Source organism: Apodemus sylvaticus, chromosome 10 (assembly GCF_947179515.1).
Source record: "Apodemus sylvaticus chromosome 10, mApoSyl1.1, whole genome shotgun sequence".
NCBI lineage: Eukaryota > Metazoa > Chordata > Mammalia > Rodentia > Muridae > Apodemus > Apodemus sylvaticus.
The window spans coordinates 5,265,958-5,286,592 of NC_067481.1; the positions used below are offsets into that span (position 1 = coordinate 5,265,958).

At 52.0% G+C, this 20,635-nt stretch overlaps 1 protein-coding gene across 2 annotated transcripts in view; it reads right to left on the reverse strand.

Annotated features, from left to right (window-relative positions):
- Septin9 (septin 9) overlaps positions 1–20,635 on the reverse strand; it is a 171,463-nt gene that overhangs the window by 117,573 nt on the left and 33,255 nt on the right. The window contains exon 1 of one of the 2 annotated variants that reach the window (XM_052196846.1): positions 18,395–18,466. The exons of the other annotated variant lie outside the window; for it this stretch is intronic. Coding sequence (XP_052052806.1) covers positions 18,395–18,416 — 22 coding nt within the window. The 5' untranslated portion in view covers positions 18,417–18,466. Of the gene's footprint in view, positions 1–18,394; positions 18,467–20,635 lie in introns of those variants that run through there. 2 annotated transcript variants of the gene reach the window in all.

Sequence of the window (20,635 nt, forward strand, 5' to 3'; positions counted from 1 at the left end):
GGAGCGGGGAGAGGAGAGGGAGAGAGGTGGATAAATAGATAAAGTTGGTTGGTCTTGAGATGAACGTGGTATCCCACCTCTGTAATCCCGGCATGCTAGGGCAGGAGAGCTGTTAAGACTTCTAGTCCAGCCCATGCTCACAGAGACCTTGTCTCAGGACAATTTTAATTAAATTAAGTTAAACCACAAAACTCCATCTTGCTCCCTTCCTGTCCTGGTATAAGGGTAAGAACCCAGATCTTGGCCACTGTTAGCTTGCAGAGCCAGCATGTGGTTCCACATCTCCAGACACCACCTCCCATTAACCCAGTGCCCACATTCAGTGGGGTCACCTATAAGGCGCAGCCGGGTTGAGAATGTCCTTGCCACAAAGGACCAGGATCAATGTCCCCAACAACTGTGTGACAAGCAGACACTGGCCCTTGGCTGCAGCCAACGTGGCCCGTCCATGGGGAGGGGCGTGGAAAGGGCAGCTGGAGCCAGTAAGCCCCACCCCTGCTCTTCCTAAGACATCCAGGGAGGAGAAATGACCTGCACAAGGGTCACTTCCTTCCCTGACAGCTGCAGAGGGGAACACCTCCCAAGCCAGCTCACAGGCCATGAGCAGCGGAGCAGCGACAGCACGGGCCTGGAGGGGCTGGGCATGAACCCAACCTCCACATGCGGGATCGTTCAGCCTTCCGCTGGAAGGGGCTGCGAGCCCAGCAGAAGCTCCGAAGAAGCTAACTTTTCAGACACTGAGCCCAGAACAAAGGGCCAAGGTTACTAGAACCTTCTTTGATGCCTTTGCCTCACACCAGACAGAAGAGAGCAACTGTGCAATCTGAGGAAAATGACGGGCAGGCCTTAGACAAGTCCCTCGGCCCAAGGGGCCTTTGTTCCCTCATCTATAAAGTCAGATGGATACTGTCGCCTTCAAAGGTTCATTAGGAAACGAAACTGTGTTAATAATATCTAAAAAGCACTGAGAACAGTATCGGCCCAGGGCTCAGGAGACCTCAGCCTGAAACATCTCCACTTCCAGGCTCATGACTGTGTGCACGTGCGTATGTGCACGCATTAAGTCACACACGTCTGTGCTCTTACGCACATTAAACCATCTGCTCACACTTTCCCAGAAACTGTCAGGTATTTAATTTCCAAAGCTGGCCTCAGACTGAATGGAGCTGAGGTTCCGTTTCCATGGAAACCAGGGCAGCACACTTCCTGTCACCCGTGCAGTTGAAAGGAAAGGACAGAGAGATGGACGAGTAACAGGACTGAGCCTGCCTGACTCAGGACCTGGCAGCGAGCACTGCTGCATGCAGACCCCTCGATACAGGGGCACGAGGTGACTCAACTCTAGAACCTGAGGACACCTGAGGGGCCTGGCGGCGAGCCCCACCTTAGGATCCCTTCAGTTCATGGGCGCTTGGTGATTCAAATTCTTATAAGCCAGCTGCTCTGAGGCCCCGTCTTCTCAGCCATCCATGGCAGCCACAGAGCCTTTCCTTGCAACTCCACAGCACCAGCAACTTACTACTTCATGAGATATCCTCGCCTTTGATGGTAAGTGAAAACGGAGAGAAAAAAAATCATGGTTTTCACATGTTCCAGAACATCCCAAGGTTCTGGGTTTGCTTTGGTATCTGGTGGAGCTCAAAAGCTCACCCTCTACTTGACAGTCCTCCAGGCCTCAGACTATAGTGCCTATAACTCTGTTTCCTTCAACATTCTATGTTTCCTCAGCCACCCCATCCCAAGACCCTGGCAGAGCCCCATTCCCCACAGACACTTTCCCAAGCTCTGTGACCACAATGGGTCCTTCCTGGGCCCCAACCAGCCCACCACATCCTCTCTTAGGACTGAGCCTCTGTAGAAGGTCAGACCATGACCCCATACCACAGGTTCAGGCTTGAGCCCCCAGTACCTGTGGCTGTGAACTCATTTGGAAACAGGATATCTGTGACTATCATGGGGCTAAAATAAGGGTGTGGTGGACTGGGAGGGCCTAAGCCAACCAGAGAAGGCAGAGGGTAACTTAGACACAGACAAACAAACATACGTAGACACACACAGGTACATACATATATACTCCACATAGACACACACAAGCACAGATAAAGACATACATATACACAGGCATGTACACACACACAGGCACATATGCACATATGCAGAGAAATACATATACAAAATACGTGCAATTCAGTCTCTGAGAGACAGAGAGAGAGAGAGAGAGAGCCAGATGAAACAGAACAGAAACAGGAGTAATACAGCCACAGCCAAGAGATGCCAAGAACTCCTGGCCACCACCCCGAGGTACATCCCTCAGAGCCTCCCGGGGCAGCCAGCCCTGCCCACACCTTCCTTTCCGGCTCTGTCCTCAGAATGCTCCTGAGACGCTCCTGATGTCTTAATCAGCTGCCTTGTATCCCACTACCTGGCAGTCCCCACACAAGCCCTGCCTCCCCAGTTTTATCTCACAATTAGTCACACACAGTCCACCCCAGCACTAGTCAGCAAAAGTTAGCGGATCTTTCTCAACTAGAACAGCTGGCCATCAGTACATGTGGGGCCCCACATGACCACTTCCAAAATCCACTGGGCCATTCAGCTCCTCCCCTGAACCTCATAGCATCCTGGGGAGCCAGGGTCAGGGAGAACCTACGGGATTTTGTTTTCAGTTCTGTTGTTTGTTTGAGACAACGCCTTGTCTGCAGCCAGCAATCCTCCTGCCTCAGCCTTCTATATGCTTAGCTCAGAAGTTGTGCTTCAGCTAATACGTTTCCTAAGGTTCCGGGCCGGCTGGGAGGGCAGCTCTACTGCTGCAGACTAGCCCTTCCTGCTGTGGAACTTTCTAGGCTCTGATCTTGGCTGACACTCCAGGGGCAGGGCTGAAGGCCATCTCTGAGGTCAGCCTTCTCACTGCCCAAAGCTCACGTAGAAGAGAGCACACTGGCATTCTGCATGGTGACTCTAGGCTTTGTAAGGTCCCCTGGGATATAGCTATGTCCCCCAAGTCCTCAGAAAATCACGACGAATCCCTGGACTGCTGTCCCACACAACTGCTCGTCAAACTGAATCTGGCCCGCCCCACCCCCATTCTCTGTTGCTATGAACGAACAGCAACAAAACCTGGTTTCATGCCAAAGGTGGGGCAGGCGTACAGCTTCCCAGAGCCGGTTTCCTGCCAGGCCTAGGTACTGACCATGGGGGCGCTGACCCTTAGCTGGTGTGTGCGGGTTTGCGCATGTGTGGCGGAGTACTCAAGCATGTGCATGCCCTTCTGTGTGTGAAGCTTGGAAGGGTAGAAAGAGGCAGATAGAGATTCTGTCAGTCAAGGAGACATTGAAATTCTGAGAGGTATATGCACATACGACTCCATAGCTGTACCCACCTCCACAATCAACACACACAGACACACACATGCATGCACACATGCACACACTCACACATGTACATATGCACACACATGCACATATGCACACTCTCATGCACACACACATATGCACATGTGCACGCACACATACATATGCACATATGTCCCTGACATTTTTGTCACTGTGTGCATCTTATAGCCATCATGAGACAGCTCTGCCCTCGGGAGACTGGATTCCAGCACCTCCCGGGAATCGGGTAATTCCCATCAGGGCTTCCAAGTGTGGGAGCTGGTTCTGCAGGGCACACCCAGCCTCCGGTCCCCACCTCATCCCACCCTGCTTCCTCTCCTTGCTTCCCTTCACCCACGCTGGCTGCTCTGACCCCAACCTTTGAACTCGGGAGTGAATCATTTCCTCTGTCAAAGGCGTGTATGAGTGCATGTGCACACACAGAAACATGCTAGGGGAAAGAAGAGGTGGCCTCCTTCCGGACCTGGCACTCTGGCATGTGCAGGGGCTGGAGGGGTCAGAACAGCAGCTGAGGTGTGGAACACGCACAGGATGGGTCCACTGTAGAAGAGTCTGGCACATGTTTGGGTCTCTGTCAGAAAGCCCCCAGCCTGAACCACCCCGGCTTGTGTCTGGGAAGTGCAAGAACGGGTAGAAGGCGAGGTCAGTGCCTTTGGGACCCCCCTCTGTGGTGGTTTGAACAGAATGGCCCCCAAATGAGACACATTGGCAGAACAGCAAAGGATTAGGGGTATGGCCTTGTTGCTGCAGGTGGGTTCTGAGGTTTCAAATGTTCATGCCATTCCGATTGGCTCCCTCTCTTTCTGCCTGCTGCTTACTGGGTAAGATGTCTCAGATACTGTTCCAGCACCATGGTCCCTGCATGGTGGTCATGGTGCCAACCTCTGAAATTGTAAGCAAGACCACAATAAATTATAAACTATAGCTTGCCTTGGTCAGGGTGTCTCTCTTTTTTGTTGTTGATTTGTTTTTTCCGAGACAGGGTTTCTCTGTGTAGCCCTGGCTGTCCTGGAATTCACTCTGTAGACCAGGCTGGCCTTGAACTCAGAAATCCGCCTGCCTCTGCCTCCCAAGTGCTGGGATTAGAGGCGTGCGCCACCACTGCCCGGCTGGTCATGGTGTCTCTTAACAGCAATGGAAAGGACTGAGACAGAAGTCAGTGCCTTCAGGGTCCCCCTCCTCCCATGCCTGGGGAGCAGATCCCAGGGTGCTGGGCACACAGAAGAGCAGCAGTGTTCTGTGCCAGTCCTGGGAGACTGAAGCCATTCCAGACCTGGTGCTGGGCAACAGGAGAAGACGGGAGAAGAGAGGCTGGGCCTGCACCACACAGCGGCTACACAACACCCCAGCTCTGAAGGCCAACCCCAAATCTGTGGCTGCGGGCCAGGCCCGTCACCTCTCCTGGTTCAGCCAATGACTGTGATCCCAGAGCCACGCAGACCAGGAACCAAACTGTTCTGGGTCCTACTGATGAGGCAGGTTGAGCCTGTGAGTCTGCTGCTGCCTACAAGCTCACAGCAGGGAGGAGGTCACCGCTGACCCATACAGAAGCAGAGCACTGCTTCCACAACGTGTCTGGAAGGGCCTGGCAGAGGCTCCTGGCACCCTCCAGCCAAGGGCAGAAGGGTACCGGGCAGCTCTCTCAGAAGAAACCTTGGAATGCTGCCTCAATAGCCAGAGACAGGTGGCCTCAAGCAGGTGGGAACCCAAAGGGCCTCTCCATGGGCAGGGTGGGTGAGGCACCTCTCCTCTAGGGTCCAGGGCCTTCCTTTGAGGATGCTGTAACCCTGGGCTGGGCTCCCACGCCTCCAGCAGTTCTCACAGTGGGATCTTCACTGTTGCCTCTGACACCTGCAGCTCTGTTTGCATCTTTAACAGCTCCCCCGCCTCTGTGGACTGAGCCTCTTTAACCCTTTATGGCTGTTCTTTATAGACGCATGCATCTACAGAATTGTGTGGTTTGAGTGTAGGTCGTGATTAAGATTCAAATAATCATAATTACAAGGAAAGGCTGTGATGCTGGGGAGATGGCTCAGCAGGCAAAGTGCTTACCAAGCAGGCATGAGACCCGGCTCACCCAGAGGTGCGGCAGTCCCTCCTCTAATCCAAATGTGCAGGAGGCAGAGACAAGGAACACCAGGCCAGCACCAACAGTGAGCTCCGTCAGCCCCAGACCCGGTCTCAATGTAGTCCAGAGAGGAGTACAACAACATCAGGCCTCTCCAAACACACATGTGTGCATGCATATACTCCTGTACTCATGTCTACAAACACACATGTGTGCCACACACACACTCCTACCTATACACACATCTACAAACACACACGTGCACACACATACGCCTGCACCCACATCTACAAACACATATGTGTGCACACATACCCCTGCACCCACATCTACAAACACACACGCGTGCACACACACATGCAGAACAAAACCAAGACAGGACATGTGATGGCTTACAGGCAGCTGACAAGGGAATTGGGACTGCTTGCTAAACTGAAGCAAGCAAATGTGATGTGGTTGTGACACTCTCCCACAGGGCTGGGCACCAGCATACCTGTCGCCATCTCCCGCATGGCATGCTCATGACACGGTGCACTGCTAATTCTAGCAGGCTGTATTCTAGCAGGTTTACAGAGTCTGTTAGAACTCACCAAACAGCCACTGAGTAACATCACCACGAGGTGGGCTTAAGAAGCAAGTAGGAGGGCTGGAGGGAAGGCTGGAGAGATGGCTCAGTGGTTAGGAGCACTGACTGCTCTTCCAGAGGTCCTGAGTTCAAATCCCAGCAACCACGTAGTAGCTCACAACCATCTGTAATGAGATCTGACGCCCTCTTTTAGTGTGTCTCAAGACAGCTACAGTATATTCATGTAAATAAAGTTTAAAGTAGGAATGTGTATTTGTATAGGGTTTGATTCTCAGAACCCAGGTAAAACACATGGTGTTATGTGTCTGTCACCTGTCACCCTAGCCTGGCAGCAAGCACCTTTCCCTGCTGAGCCATCTTATCTGCCCCTTTCCATGTTTTTAATGTGTGGAAGGCATCAGGTGTCCTCCTCAGTCCCTCTCCACTGAATCTGGAGTTCACTTGATGAGACTGGTCAGAAAGTCCGGGGATCCTCCTGCCTCTGACTCTGCCTCTGACTCCTGAGAGCTAAGATTAAAGTCTGTGCCACCTCATCTGGCTATAAATTAATTAATTAGCGTTTTCAAGACAGGGTGTCTTAGGGTTTTATTGCCATGAAGAGACACCATGAGCAAGGCTACTCTTATAAAAGAAAGCATTCATCAGGGCTGGTTTTCAGAAGTTTAGTCCATGATGATCACAGTGGGAAGCAGGCAGACATGGTGCTGGAGGGCCAAGAGTTCTGCAGGCAGCAAGGAGAAACCGAGTTCCACACTGAGACCTCAAAGCCCACCCCAGCAGGGACACACATCTTTCATCGAGGACACACCCACTCTAACAAGGCCACACCTCCTAACTCTGTCAGTCTCCACGGGCCAAGTATTCAAGCACAGGGGTCCCTGGGGGCAGCGCCCATTCAAACCACCACACAGGATTTCCCTGGCTGTCCTGGAACCCACTGCGTGCACCAGGCTGGCCGCAGACTCAGAGATCCACCTGCCCTGCCTCCCAAGTGCTGGGATTAAAGGCGTGAAGCTTCACCACCCAGTACAATTAAATATCATAGACAGAATGCTGTTCTTTTCCTGAGCCAGGCTAGCTTCAAACTCTCAATATTCCTACCTCAGTTCCTGAGAGGAATTCCATTCTCCTGGCTCCATAAATTTTATCTTGAAAAGTAGCCCAGGTCAGGTGGTGGTGGCCTGTAATCCCAGCACTCTGGGAGGCAGAGGCAGGCGGATTTCTAAGTTCGAGGCCAGCCTGGTCTACAGAGTGAATTCCAGGACAGCCAGGGCTATACAGAGAAACCCTGTCTCGAAAAAACCAAATCCAAAAAAACAAAAAACAAACAAACAAAAAAACAAAAGAAAAGAAAGGTAGCCCAGGCTGGCTCATAGATCCACCTGTCTCTGCTTCTGAGTGCTGGGGTAAAGGCGTCTACCACCAGGCTGTTTTATCTGTGGCACCTCGCACGCCTCCTCGCTAACCCTGGCCACCTCTGTTTGGACTCTCCTCCTCCAGCTCGGCAATCTAGTAGAGAATTCTCACTCTGTATCGCCTTAGAGAAACAAAGAGTGACCTTATTTTGTTCTCTTTTTCCATTTCCTTGATTTCTGCCTCTATCATCATTACTTCCTTCCTCCTACTGACTTGGTGGCTTAGTCAGGGCCTGGCCAGGAAACAGATATGGTATCAGTGATCTTAACTGCAACTTATATAAGGTGTGTGTGTGTGTGTGTGTGTGTGTGTGTGAAGTGTGTGTGTGTTTGTGTTGCCCACTTGTTTTGTTTTTTGAGACATGAATTTTTATTTTATATTTATTCATTTTTGCCCCGTATGTGAGTATTTTGCCATGAATGTCTGTACAGCAGGTGCTCACATACTTGGTGCCTGTGGAGGTCAGAAAAGGGCATCAGATCCCCTGGAACTGATTTACCAATAATTGCGAGCCATCGTGTGGCTGCTAGGAACTGAGCCCAGGTCGCCGCAAGGGCAAGCAGTGCTCTTAGCGGCTGAGCCATTTCTCCTGGGCCGAGAAGCCCAGGAAGACCTTGAACTTCCTGTGTATCCCACGCTGGTCTCAAACTCTTGTCAATCTTTCTGCCTCAGACTCCTGAGTGCTGGGGTCACATGTGTGAGCTACCACACCTGATGTGCAGGCCCTCACCGACCAGCAGAGGTTACTAAACATGGACAGGGTTTATTGATCCCAGTGGATGACTAAAGCTGTCATTGTCACACGTGGTGGTCTCTAGGACACAGTACAAGAACACACAGGAAGGGGAACACAGGAGGAGGACTTGATTCATCTGTACTCAGAGAATTCAGCTCCCCTCAGGTTCCATGACCCAGTCCTCTTCAAACTCTCGCTGTCTCCGGTTGCTCATTTCTAGTGTCCAGCGAAGCCTTCCTGAGGAGCTGGAGAGACAGCCTAGCCTGGACAACTCCTGCAAAGCTGGGTTTGGCTGGCAGCTTACAACCATTATATATAACTCTAGCCCCAAGAGAATCTATCCTCTGCGCACCTGCAGTCCTTCACACACAGACACACACAGTCACACAGACACAAATACACAGTCACACACTCTAGCAGACACAGACACACATACAGACATACACACAAAGAGACATATAAGTTCACACATACACACACATACACACACATACACACACAAGCATGTACTAGTAAACAGACACACATACATATAGACACACATACTCATAAACACATATATACACACAGATACACATAGACACATACAGACACATACAAATACACAGTCACACACACAAACACATAAGCACACAGACACACACATTCACACAGAGACACACAGAGACATACACAGACACAGACAAACACACACTCACGCACGGACACACATAGACACAAACACATAAAAATAAATCTAACCCAGTCCTCCTGATAAATTGGCAAGCACAGTGGAAAGGCTCCCCGTGTCATATGAGCTGCTTGAGCAAATGACCAAACCCCAAGAAGGCTCCCCAGTTCACAGCAGTCAGAAGTTCCAGAAGACCAGGCCTGGTAATCGGTACTCAAGGAGGGGCAGCCTTAAGGGACTGAGCCCCAACCCGTGGAACCTCCACTGCCTGGAGACAGCAGAGCTAGTGTGAGTGACAGGACACTGGAGTCCCCTAGAATGAGGGGGCTGCTTGGTGCTGGGCGAAGCCATGCTCCCCACACTCGTGTTAGGAGCACCCCTGTGTTATGACAGGGTCCCAAGAGAAACAGTCTATTTGTTCTACAATGTGTATATATAGCACTTCAGGCCACAGCAGTGCCAAAACCTACAGTCCTCAGGAAGAGATCTGACAACACTTGCAAGAAACACTCAGTGAGACCCAGAGGCAGTGGATTCTGTGGAGAGGCGAGGAGGGGATGGGGGGATAGGAGACTTTCGCATTTTCAAATTTATTTTGTGTGTGTGTGTGGAGGGTGTGAAAGTCAGAGGGCCATTCTGGGTCAGTCCCCTCCTTCTGTTGGGAGGGAGCTGGAGAGCTGACTCAGGTCACATGGTTGCTGGCTGGCAGCTTTACCCTCTGAGCCATCCTGCCCCCAAACTCTCTCTTTTTCCTGTTTTTTTTTTTAAATGGAGCCACGGTCTCACCTCACTCATTCTGTAGCCACGGCTGGCCTAGAACTCAAAGAGATCTGCTTATCTCTTACTTTCAAGTGCCAGGATCACAGGTCTAGACAGTCAAATTTGCATATGTGCAGAACTTGCACATGTGTGCACGTGTGGCTGCCTGTTTGTGTGAGCGCCGCTTACCAAGCTATAGAGGCCAGGAGAGGGAGCCGGATCTCCTACATCTCCTGACTTGAGTTACAGGCAACTGTGAGCCTCCTTGTGGGAGCTGCACACTGACCCAGCTCCGCTGCCAGAGCAGCCAATGCTCTGAGCTCCTGAGCCATATCTCCAGCCCTCTTCCTTATCATTCAAGATGGATGCCCTCAAGCTCAGTTTGCTGATGACCTTGAGCAGCTCCCCTGCCCCCACTTCCTGAGCGCTGGGGTGACAGGCATTGTCCACAGCCTTGCCTGGTTTCTGTGGTGCTGGCTCCTACTTTCCAGCCCTCAAACGACTTTCAAGAGAGATCCACACACCACACAACAAGGAAGGAGACGTCAGCAGCCAAAGCTGAGCGACTGCAAAGACACAGAGAGCAGCGGCAGCAGCAGCAGCAGCAGCAGCATAAACCTTGACCCTGCCCCACCCCAGAAACTATCAACTATCAACGTACTAGAAGAAAACTGGCTGTACCTTTGCAACTTAGCGAGAGACAATTCATAAAAACACAGAAAGTGAAAACCACAAAGGGAGGAAAGAAAGAGAAAGAAGCTGCAAAATAAGACTTCACCAAAAGCGACGGGGACGCACTTACGCTTATTAAAAAAAAAAAATTAAAAAGACACGATTAACGAGAGGAATGGCCAAGCCACAGACCGAAATAAACTCTTAGCAAAGTGCACATCTGACAAAAGACCAATAACCAGAAGTAATGAGGAAGAGTTGAGCCATCCAATTTGAAAATGAGCAACAGATTTGAGAAAGATGTTTTACAAAGGAAAAAAATACATGAATATCTGGGAAGGTCATGAAAATGTGCTGGGCCACATCAGTCATCAGACAGATGCAAAATTAAAGCCAGAGTGAAATAGCATACACACACACACACACACACACACACACACACCACCAGAATGACGGAAATGTAAGACTGACAGCAGCAGATGCCGACATGAACGCACAGTGGCCAGATCCTCTGCGCACCGCTGCCGCAGGGACTAAAGCTGGACAGCCGCCGTGGGCGAAGACCTAGAAGTTTCTCCAGGAACTAAACAGACACCAAGGGCCAATCGGTCTAGGTGTTTCTATGACACAGATGGATGCCGCTCCCATGGAAGACCAGGACAGGATGTCATCACAGAGTCCCAACCAGAGGAAACAGGAAAATGCCAAAGCCACAGAAGGGCTGGGCGGGGAGCAGGACCCAGCTGGAACGTGGAACACGCCACGGGGACCCACAGCAGTGAGCGACTTGGTCAACGTTTGAACTGGATAAGGGAATCCAGGGTGGGAAGTTCCCTGGGGGAGCTGCACAGGGAGGGGCAGGGCACGCTCCAGGTGAGGCCAGTTTCCATGCTGCCGCTGCAGTTGGAACACATGGTGCATTTACCTGTAAACGTTCACAGGACGGCATGCCCAGCATCCGGGAGACACAGAAATGTGGAAATAGAACCCCTGTGGCTAATGACACATGAGCAGAGGGGAGGAGAAGTCTCGAGAACTGGCATCTGTGACTTATTAAAACCATGTCTCAGTTGCTGGGCATGGTGGCACTTGTCTGTGATCTCGCCCTTCGGGAGGGAGATGGAGGAAGAAGCATTAGCAGTTCAAGGCCAACCTCGGCTACATGAGTTTGAGGGTAGCCTTGGCTACATGAGACTTCGTCTCAAAGACAAATTAATGAATTAGTTGGTCAAATATGTCTGAAGGGAGCCTGACTGCTGGTGGACAGATGGGGACCTTAAAGGGAACTCTCGCAGTGGGGTCCAGCCAGTGGGCGTGTGGGCACGGTTTCACCGTCTTCTCCTTGTTTGAAATGTTTTCAGAAAGTTGGAAAAATGGGGTATGAGGGGCTGGCTCAGCTCCTGAAGAAGGCCTGTTGCCTACTGGATGGGTACCTGGGTTCAATCCCATGCCATTTAAGAGCTAGATATGTATTCCCTAAGGCCCTCCTAGAGAGAACTGACTCCCAAAAAATTGTCCTCTGACTTATACACACACACACACACACATACACACACACACACTCACACAAAGTGGGCTGGAAAAACTTGAGAGATTGAAACACATCAAACAAAAACCACGAAAATACAATATCAGTGCTTCTTCTTATTATTCCCTGAGGTTCTCCTCTTGCTGCTCCCCACCCCCACCCCCTTCAGCCTAATCAAATTGGCAGCCTCTGCAGCAGCATGCAGCCTGAGGAAAGCAATGCCCAGGTACACAGGGCTTTTAAGAGCTTGCACCGCCCCCTGCTGGACAAAAGGATCCCTGCAGCTGCCCCTCTGTCCCTGCAAGAAGAGAGTTGCTGGGTCACCAACATCCTGCAAATAGACGGTGTTGCTACATATGGCTTTGCCTGCCTATAGAACACACCCACCATGTCCACAGTGATTATCCAGGTCCTTGAGGATGCCCCCTGCCCACCGGCACAGGTCACGGAGCAGACTGAGGCTACCCACTCCAGCAGAGCACCCTTTTTACCACCTTGGGCTGGGACACTAGGCAGAACCCTGAATCTGTAATGTATACTTTTCTTTTTTTAAAAAAAATTTTTTTGAGGGCATCAGATCTCATTACAGATGGTTGTAAGCCACTGTGTGGTTGCTGGGATTTGAACTCAGGACCTCTGGCAGAGCAGTGGGTGCTCTTAACCACTGAGCCAACTCTCAGCTCTCTATCCAGCCCCACTTGCTCCAGTCCCACTCTCTCTAGCCCTGCTTGTGTAGCTGTCTTCAGACCCCAGAAGAGGGAATCAGATCTCATTATGGATGGTTGTGAGCCACTGTGTGGTTGCTGGGATTTGAACTCAGGACCTTGGGAAGAACAGTCAGTGCTCTTAACCACTGAGCCATCTCTCCAGCCCCTTTTATTTTTATTTTAAGTGTATGGCTATGTTCCCTGCATGCATGTCTGTGCATGGTGTGTGTCTGCCTGGTACCCTTAGAGGCCAGGAGGAGTTACTAGAGTTACAGAGGGTTATGAGCTGCCATGTGGGTACTGAGGGTCAAACCGGGGTCCCCTGCAAGAGCCTTAACCACTGAGCCATCCTCAAGCCCTGCAGTACTTTCTTCATTATTGATAGCTATGCCCTGTGACATATGACACACACAAGTCACCACACACATGGCTGGGGGAGCCCTGAACTGGAGAATCTGTGGCTGAGGACATCAACTGGCCTTCTCCAAATCCAGACTGAGGGTTTCCCAGCATGAGCACAGCGCAAACAGAACGGAACACAGAGAGAGAGACAGAGACAGAGAGACAGAGACAGAGAGAGGCTGAGGTGAAGAGTGGAGAGGGATGGGCCATCCAGGGGCTCTTTCCGCTTCCAGCCAGTTGCAGCAGGGTACCAAGATCCCAGAACTCAGGATCTAGGAGACTGCCACCCAAAGCCACACCTCAGTGAGCCAGAGGCCAATTCTCTCCCACCCATTTCCACAGTACCCTTCTCCGCTTACACCATTACTGCCTTTGTTTTTTAGGTCCTCTCTGCCCAGGGCTCTTGAACTCTTGGTTTTCTCTGGCTGTTCATGCCCCAAGTCAGTCCACCCCTAAGACATAGGAGTTTCTAGTAACTTCTCTTTTTTAAGATTTATTTAATTATTTATTATATACGTAAGTATACTGTAGCTATCTTCAGACACTCCAGAAGAGAGCATCAAATCTCATTACAGATGTGTATGAATCACCATGTGGTTGTTGGGATTTGAACTCAGGACCTTCAGAAGAGCAGTCAGTGCTCTTATCTGCTGAGCCATCTCTCCAGCCCTCTAGTAACTTCTCATAAAGACACACCACCTCAGCCTGAGGAGCAGCTCGGCGAGCCAAGTACCTGTCTTGCAAACAGGAAGATCCGAGTTCAAAAATCTCAGAACCCAGGTAAAAAGCCAGGTGTGGTGACGTGTGCAACCTCAGCACAGGTCGGCCCTAGAGCTCACCTGACAAGTTCCAGGCTGTTAAAAGACTGTCTCAAAACATAAGGTGGGCAGTGCCTTAGGAATGATAACCAAGGCCTGTCTATTGGCTTCTACGTGTGCACACACATACACACACAGATACCACATCTCCTGCTCAAACCCATGTGATGGGCAACGCTGAAGGAAACCCAAGTGGCCAGGTGTCGTGCTATCCACACTCTTCATCATGAGCCACAAACCCAGGCAGGTGCTGGAAGGGAAACGACAGTCCACGGAGCAAGAGAAAGTCCTGACAGGATAGATCAAATAAGGATCTAATAACCAGCATATATAAAGAGCTCCCTCAATTCAATAACAAAGCAACTCGACTCAAAAATGGGCAGAGCTTGATGTGATGGTACACACCTACAATTCCAGCACTTGATAGGCAGGACCATCAGGGGTTCATAGCCAACTCAACTATTACTAGTCCTATAACTAGCCCAACACCAGCAACACAGGGTGAATGGTGCCCTCACAAACCCCTACTAACCCCCCAACCCCCACCACACGCACCACCAGCCTAACCATCACTCTAACCACCCCTACAACCCACACCCCTAGATAGTAGTATCTGTGAAAAAAGGTTCTTGGGCAAGCTATATGGCTCAGCTGGTAAAGGGGCTTGCCACCAAGCTTGATGACATGAGTTCTAACCTCTGTACCCAATTGGCGGAAGCGGAGACCTGATAACTTCAAGTTGTCCTCTGGCCTCCATACGTGCCTTGGCAAGTATACGCAAGCACAGATAAATTCATAAATAGGATTTTTTAAGGAAAAAAAAAGGCCCTTTGCAGATAGAATGTGGCTGCTTAAGATGTGATCATTCCAGCTGCCCAGAGGCCTTAAATATCCTTATTTTTAAAAAGGCACAGGGAGATCTGAGAGAAGCCGGTCACGAGACAGCAGAGGCAGAAGCCAAGAAAGCCGAGAGGCTGCTGGAGCCACCGGGAGCCGGGAGAGGACTGGGCCAAAAGCTTCTTGGAGCTACAGTAGGAGCCAGCCCTGCCCAGCGCATTCTGCTTCTGATTTCTGACCTGCAGAGCTAAGCAAAGTCACATCCGTCCGTCCATCAGTCACAGCTGGAGCCTGCCAGAGGCTCCTGGGCCAGCCCAGAGGTGGGAAATGACAGGACTTAACAGGGGCAGAGAGGGCTTGGGGAGAGCCTCCAGAGAGCCCCGGTTGCCTGCCTGTCCTATGGCACAAAAGAGCTGGGACCCTGGTGTTCCACCATACAAACCAGGCCGCAGCCAGGAGCACACGTTCGCTGTCAGGGTGGTTGGACCCTTCCAGAGGCCCACGTGTGGACTCCTTACTGGGCAGTGCCTCCCAGGATCCCCGTCTGCGACTGCCTGCCCCACTGGCCTTTCTCCACTTCTCGAGGCCTGGTTGAGTTCTCTCTCTCTCTCTCTCTCTCTCTCTCTCTCGCCTTGCTGAAACACAAGCGCTTGGAACAAGATAAAACTGCCTAATTTCTAAGAGCCGCAAAGAACAACAGAAAAAAGAAACCACTCCGACCCTTGGCTGAAAAAGCAGCATCCCCTGCCTCCGAGGCCTGTCCCGGCTCAGTGACTCATGCCAGGCCTGCTGAGGAGCCAGAGGCATCTGCCCGGGGAAATCTCTGAGAGCCCAAGAGGACCCCGGCCGGGCCAGCCTCACAAGGCAGGAGTGAGAGGGGAAAGGAAAGGACAGGGTAGAGCTAAAGATGCCCGACTCAAGTCCTGAACCTCTTCCCTGGAAGACTCCATGGCCCCAACCAGGGCAAGACCACACCCTCGGCCACACCTCCTGGACAGCAGGGATATCCAGGCTTCAGCCACCAGCCCTTGGGGCATCCAGCCAGCCGGGTCTCCATCCACTGGAGCACACATGCGCCCTGATCCACCACCTACCGAAGAAGTGCAAGCGGGGATGGAGGGAGCTGTCACAGCATCTGACACTGAGACAGAAGGACAGTACAGACGCAGCACAGCCAGCTGGAAGCGGGGAGCCAGCCAAATGCACACCAGAAACTTAGAAGCCCACCAAGGGGAGGGAGTCAGCCCCACTCTGCCAAACCACAGAATAATCTGCTCAAGGCCACCCCGCAGGGACAGAACAACTTGACTTCCCCCAGGGACTGGGGTTAGGATCAGGGCTCCAACTGACCCTAATTAATAAACTGGGGTGATGAACGGGTTGGAGAAGGGGCGGGGATTTTCCTCTTCTGCCCTAGTCTGGCCATTTACGGCTGGGTTTTGGAGAAGAAATGTTTTGTAAAAATACATCTAAATGAGGGTTTCCTAGAGTGCCAGTCGTGCCTAGCATGGTGGCCTGTGCCCAGATTGTAGTTACTCAGGAGGCTGAAGTAGGGAAATCCTGGGCTAGAGAGATAGCTCAGCCGTGAAGAGCACTGTCTACTCTTCCAGAGGTACTGAGTTCAAATCCCAGCAACCACATGCTGGCTCACAAACATCCATAATGGGATCTGATGCCCTCTTCTGGTGTCTCTGAAGAGAGTGACAGTGTACTCACATACATTAAATAAATAAATAAATAAATAAATAAATAAATTAAATAAATGTAGGGTGATCCTGAGTTTGAGATCAGCCAGGCACACATAGCAAGACAACACCTCAAAATGAAAAAAATCAAATAAAATGTAAACTGCAGGGGGAACAGCAGCTGTAGAGCACCCCCTGGCATGACTGAGGCCCTGGATTCCATTTATAGCCCCCCAAAAAGAGGGGGGAAGGAGGGAAGGAAGGACTGATCTTTGGCCCTGACCCATCCTAAGAAAAGGTACCACGTGAAGACGTAGCTCACTGGTAGAGAGTATGTCCTGCTTCCATTCCCAGCATAGCATAATCCCAGCAACCTAGCCAGAGGCAGCAGAGTCGGGAGTTCAATACCATGCAGGACTACACAGTGAAGCCAGGTAACCTGCCCCAAAACAAACAAAAGCAGCAGGTCCCGCTCTGGGCCGCTGCTGCGCTGTCCTCAGCTCAGGGCTCCGGTAAGGGTCGGGTGGTGACGCCGGGATCCACGGCCCTCAAAGGCTGCTTTGTTCAGTCGGCCCGGGAGGATCCAAGCTTTCACCCTTGGGTCTCAAGGGAGCCACCTCCCCCTCATGCGAGCCTCTCGAATACCCTGCTGTCACCTACCTGGGCGGGGCCCTGTCCGCACACAGGTGTGGCTCGGTGGCTGAGGAGGCCCTGAACCCACAACCAGCACAGCCGCACAGACCAGAGCAGGCCCCTGTCAGCCAGCCGCTAAAACAACTGTCATCTTACAGTTGGTAAGGAGGAGGTGTCAGGGCCAGGCTTCCTGGGGGCGGCGGGGTACAGCACCACCTGTCCAGGCCTTGGAAGCAGCTGCCGGTACCCCTGCCATGTTGGCTCTACAGGCTGGGCACAGAAAACTTTACCTCTCTACTCATCACCTCCAGCTGGTCATGACACAAGAGTTAACACTGAAAGTTTCCTGCCCAGGCCTCCTGTTGTGCCCGGCAGGGTCACAGGACACACTGCTGTCAGCAAGGCACCAGCTAGCTGCCTCTCAGTGAAGGCCCGGCCAGCTTTGATATCACATCAGAAATCGTAGTAATCCCAGGGTTGGTGGTGACAGGTCGTCCCTCAGACGGGACCTGAGATGTGTCTTCTTCCTTCCCGTGGGCTTTTCAGGGACCCCTGCCTCTGTGCATGCACTCAGAGGCAACCAGGAGCCCAGGATCAATGACACTTTTGGGTGAGGTTCAGTCTCATCATGAGCACAGGACAACACAAATCCAGAGTACGAGTTACATCCCTAAAATCCGCCCCCACACTCCTGCAGACCCCGACTCAGATGGTACCCAAGGCAGAAGAAGCAGTAATGACCTCAGACAGTGATGATCCCAGTGGGGACTGGGAATGACTAGACTAGGGTAGCTGACTAGGGTAGCTAAGGACAGGGAGACGCCTTTCTCTTTCCTGAACTGTTTCCACCCCTACTGGGTCTATATTGGGTCCAAGGGGGCAGCAGGAGGACATGGTTGTGTGTGCCCTCATGAGCACTCATGCACATTGTACTCTCACCTGAGAACGAACACACACACACACACACACACACACACACACACGAGGGTGCACACGTGTGCATACACCTCCTCCGAGCATTGGGAGCCACCACCCCTATAATCAGCAGCCTGGGAGTCCCAGCAAGGCTATTTCAGGAGGAGACCTAGGCCAGATGATGGACAAACAAGCCTGCCTTGGCCCTGGTGCAGAGTCCATGCCCACCACCCGCCCTTCCCCAGTCTTGGAATTCACAGCCATCACAGGAAAAGTGGCACACCGGAAAATGAAAGAGAAACAGCCCGGGAGAAGGGGCCCAGTTTAAATAAAAGCCAGATCCGGCTGGGCTTAGAGTGGGAAGCGACATTCCAGCTCACCAACGTGAAATAGTCAGCAGAAAGAAAGAAAAAGAAAAGAAAGGAAAAGAAAAGAAAGAAAAATATTTCTGTAAAAGTTGCTGAACGTGACCTGGGGTGCTGACTTCCCAAAGCTGCAGTACAGCCACACCATTTGGGCCGGGATCGGGGTCAGGGATGGGGGAGCGGGGCTGTGAGGGCTGTGGCCTACCTGTGATGCGATCTCTCTCCATTCCTACGGATGTCTTTACAGCAGGCAGCTGGGATGCCGGTGTCCCCTGCGCAGAGGGGTCCTCCTCCCCTTTCTCACCCCGTCGCCCTCCCCTTCTCTCTCTCTCTGCCTCCTCCTCCTCCTCTTCCTCTAAAAACACTCTTTGTCTGGTCTAATTTCTTCAATCTGTTGCAATCACGAACAGATCCAAATTACCACATTTCCATGTGTTGGTCATATGTCTCTGCTCCGAACTGAAGTAGCATTGTCTCTGCCACACAGAGGGGGAATGGGGAGCACAAGGAAAGAAGCTAAAAAAAAAAAAAAAAGTAGGAGGGGAAGCCTCGATGGGATCCCGGGGCGTCCCTGGGTCCTCTCCCTGAGCACGGGACCAGCTGCCTGGCCCTCAGTGCCGCGGCCTCAGCCGTCCAGCGGCCAGCGTGCAGCTTCCGGCACTGCCTCCTCTCCCCGCCCCCTCCAGCCCCCGCCGCTGGAGTCTGGCTGTTCCCTTTTAATAGCCACTTGGAGATGCCTAACTAGGCTCTTGGAAACCAACTCGCAGAGTCAAATTCCTGGCCACTTGCAAAGTCTTTCATTTTCCTCCCGTCCAGCGATGCTGTGATTTTCTTGGGGTTTAAACCATTCAAAAAGCTTCTATTTCCTGCGCGCCTGCCTCACCTTCTTACTCTACGGGTCCAGATCTCAACCACACCGCACCAGACCTATCCGCGCATCAGTACCGCGGGAGTATTGGTCACCTCCCACACAGGAGGACCCCGAAAGAGGGTTCCAAATACCTGCCCGAGGTATTTGAACCCTGAGAAAGTCCCCCTGTCTTGTCAGCCTGCGGATCAGAGGGACAGGCTGTCCCCACCCCAGGCTCCCAAGAGGATGAGCTGGCTGGAGGCTTCCTGGAAGATTCCCACCCCACACACATGAGTCAGTAAGTCTCAGCGGTCCCCAGGGAGGGAACACGTCCTCCGGTTGAGATTTCCCCAGACTCAGCGGCTCTCTGAGAACATGGCTGGCCTGGGGCCTCAGCTCTATTTCCTGGTGGACACCTGGACCAGGGGCTGCTCACTGGCCGGAGGAAGGAGGACCCTCGGCACCTGCTCAGATCTCTGGCTGTGTTGACAGGCTCAGGAGCGGCAGTAGGAAGGTCATGGGGAAGGGCCCCAGGGAGCGGAGCATCCTTGCACCAAAAAAGTCATTCAAACCTGGTGGGAAGCAGAGCTTTGCAGTGCTTAAAGAAAACATGCATAAGTTTGTGTCAGGGTTAAGGGATGTTTCTGTAAAAAATGGCATCTCTTTATTGTATTGGTTTTATTGTTTTTTTGTTTTGGGTTTTTTTGTTGTTGGTTTTGTTTTGTTTTGTTTTTGGAGACAGGGTTTATCTGTGTAGCACTGGCTGTCCTGGAACTCACTCTGGTGACCGGGCTGGTCTCAAACTCAGAAATCTGCCTGCCTCTGCCTCCCAAGTGCTGGGGTTAAAGGCCTGCGCTACCACTACTCTGCATTTTGTTGGTATTTTTGAAACAGGGACTGGAACACTAGGTAAACCAGGCTGGCCTTGAACTTCTGAAGATCCTCACGGCTTTCATCCAGGGTACCCGGATTACAGGCTTGTGTTACTTTCAGACTTAACAGTCTCTCCAGAGAGAGAGATAGCATGTCTGGCCACCGGCTGCTAGCCCCAGTGTCACAGCCTTCAGACAAACTGTACACTGGCCACTGTGTTTGCGGCTCCATGGCACCTTGACACATAGTCATTGTCCCTTGGTCCCTTGGAGACCTGAGCTTGGAGACCCTCCCGGGTCATAAGGCCAGCACCGTCACAGCCCATAGCTAAAGCACCCCAAGCCTGAGATGTCACTCCAAGCCCATCCGCTCTCTGCCTGGGGCAGGACCCCAGATGCCCATCCCTAGACAGCACGGCACCTTCTTGTGGGAGTGCACAGATCACTGCTAGCCTCCTGGGAGACATCAAGGGAGATGTCCCTGTCAGGGAGCGTGGAGTGGAACCTCAGAGGGCAGCCTGCACCGTGAGAGAGTTGGGAGCAGAGCCTAACTGGAGGGAGGGAGATTTGGGCGCCGGAAGGACTGGCAAACGGTCCCCTAAGAATTCACATCCTAGGACCCAGGACCGAGGCCGGCCTTCTTAGGAACGGGACTTTACAAGAAGTGAGGGATTTTTGAGATGAGGCTCTTTTGAGCCACCTGAGTGACCCAGGACAAGGTTCT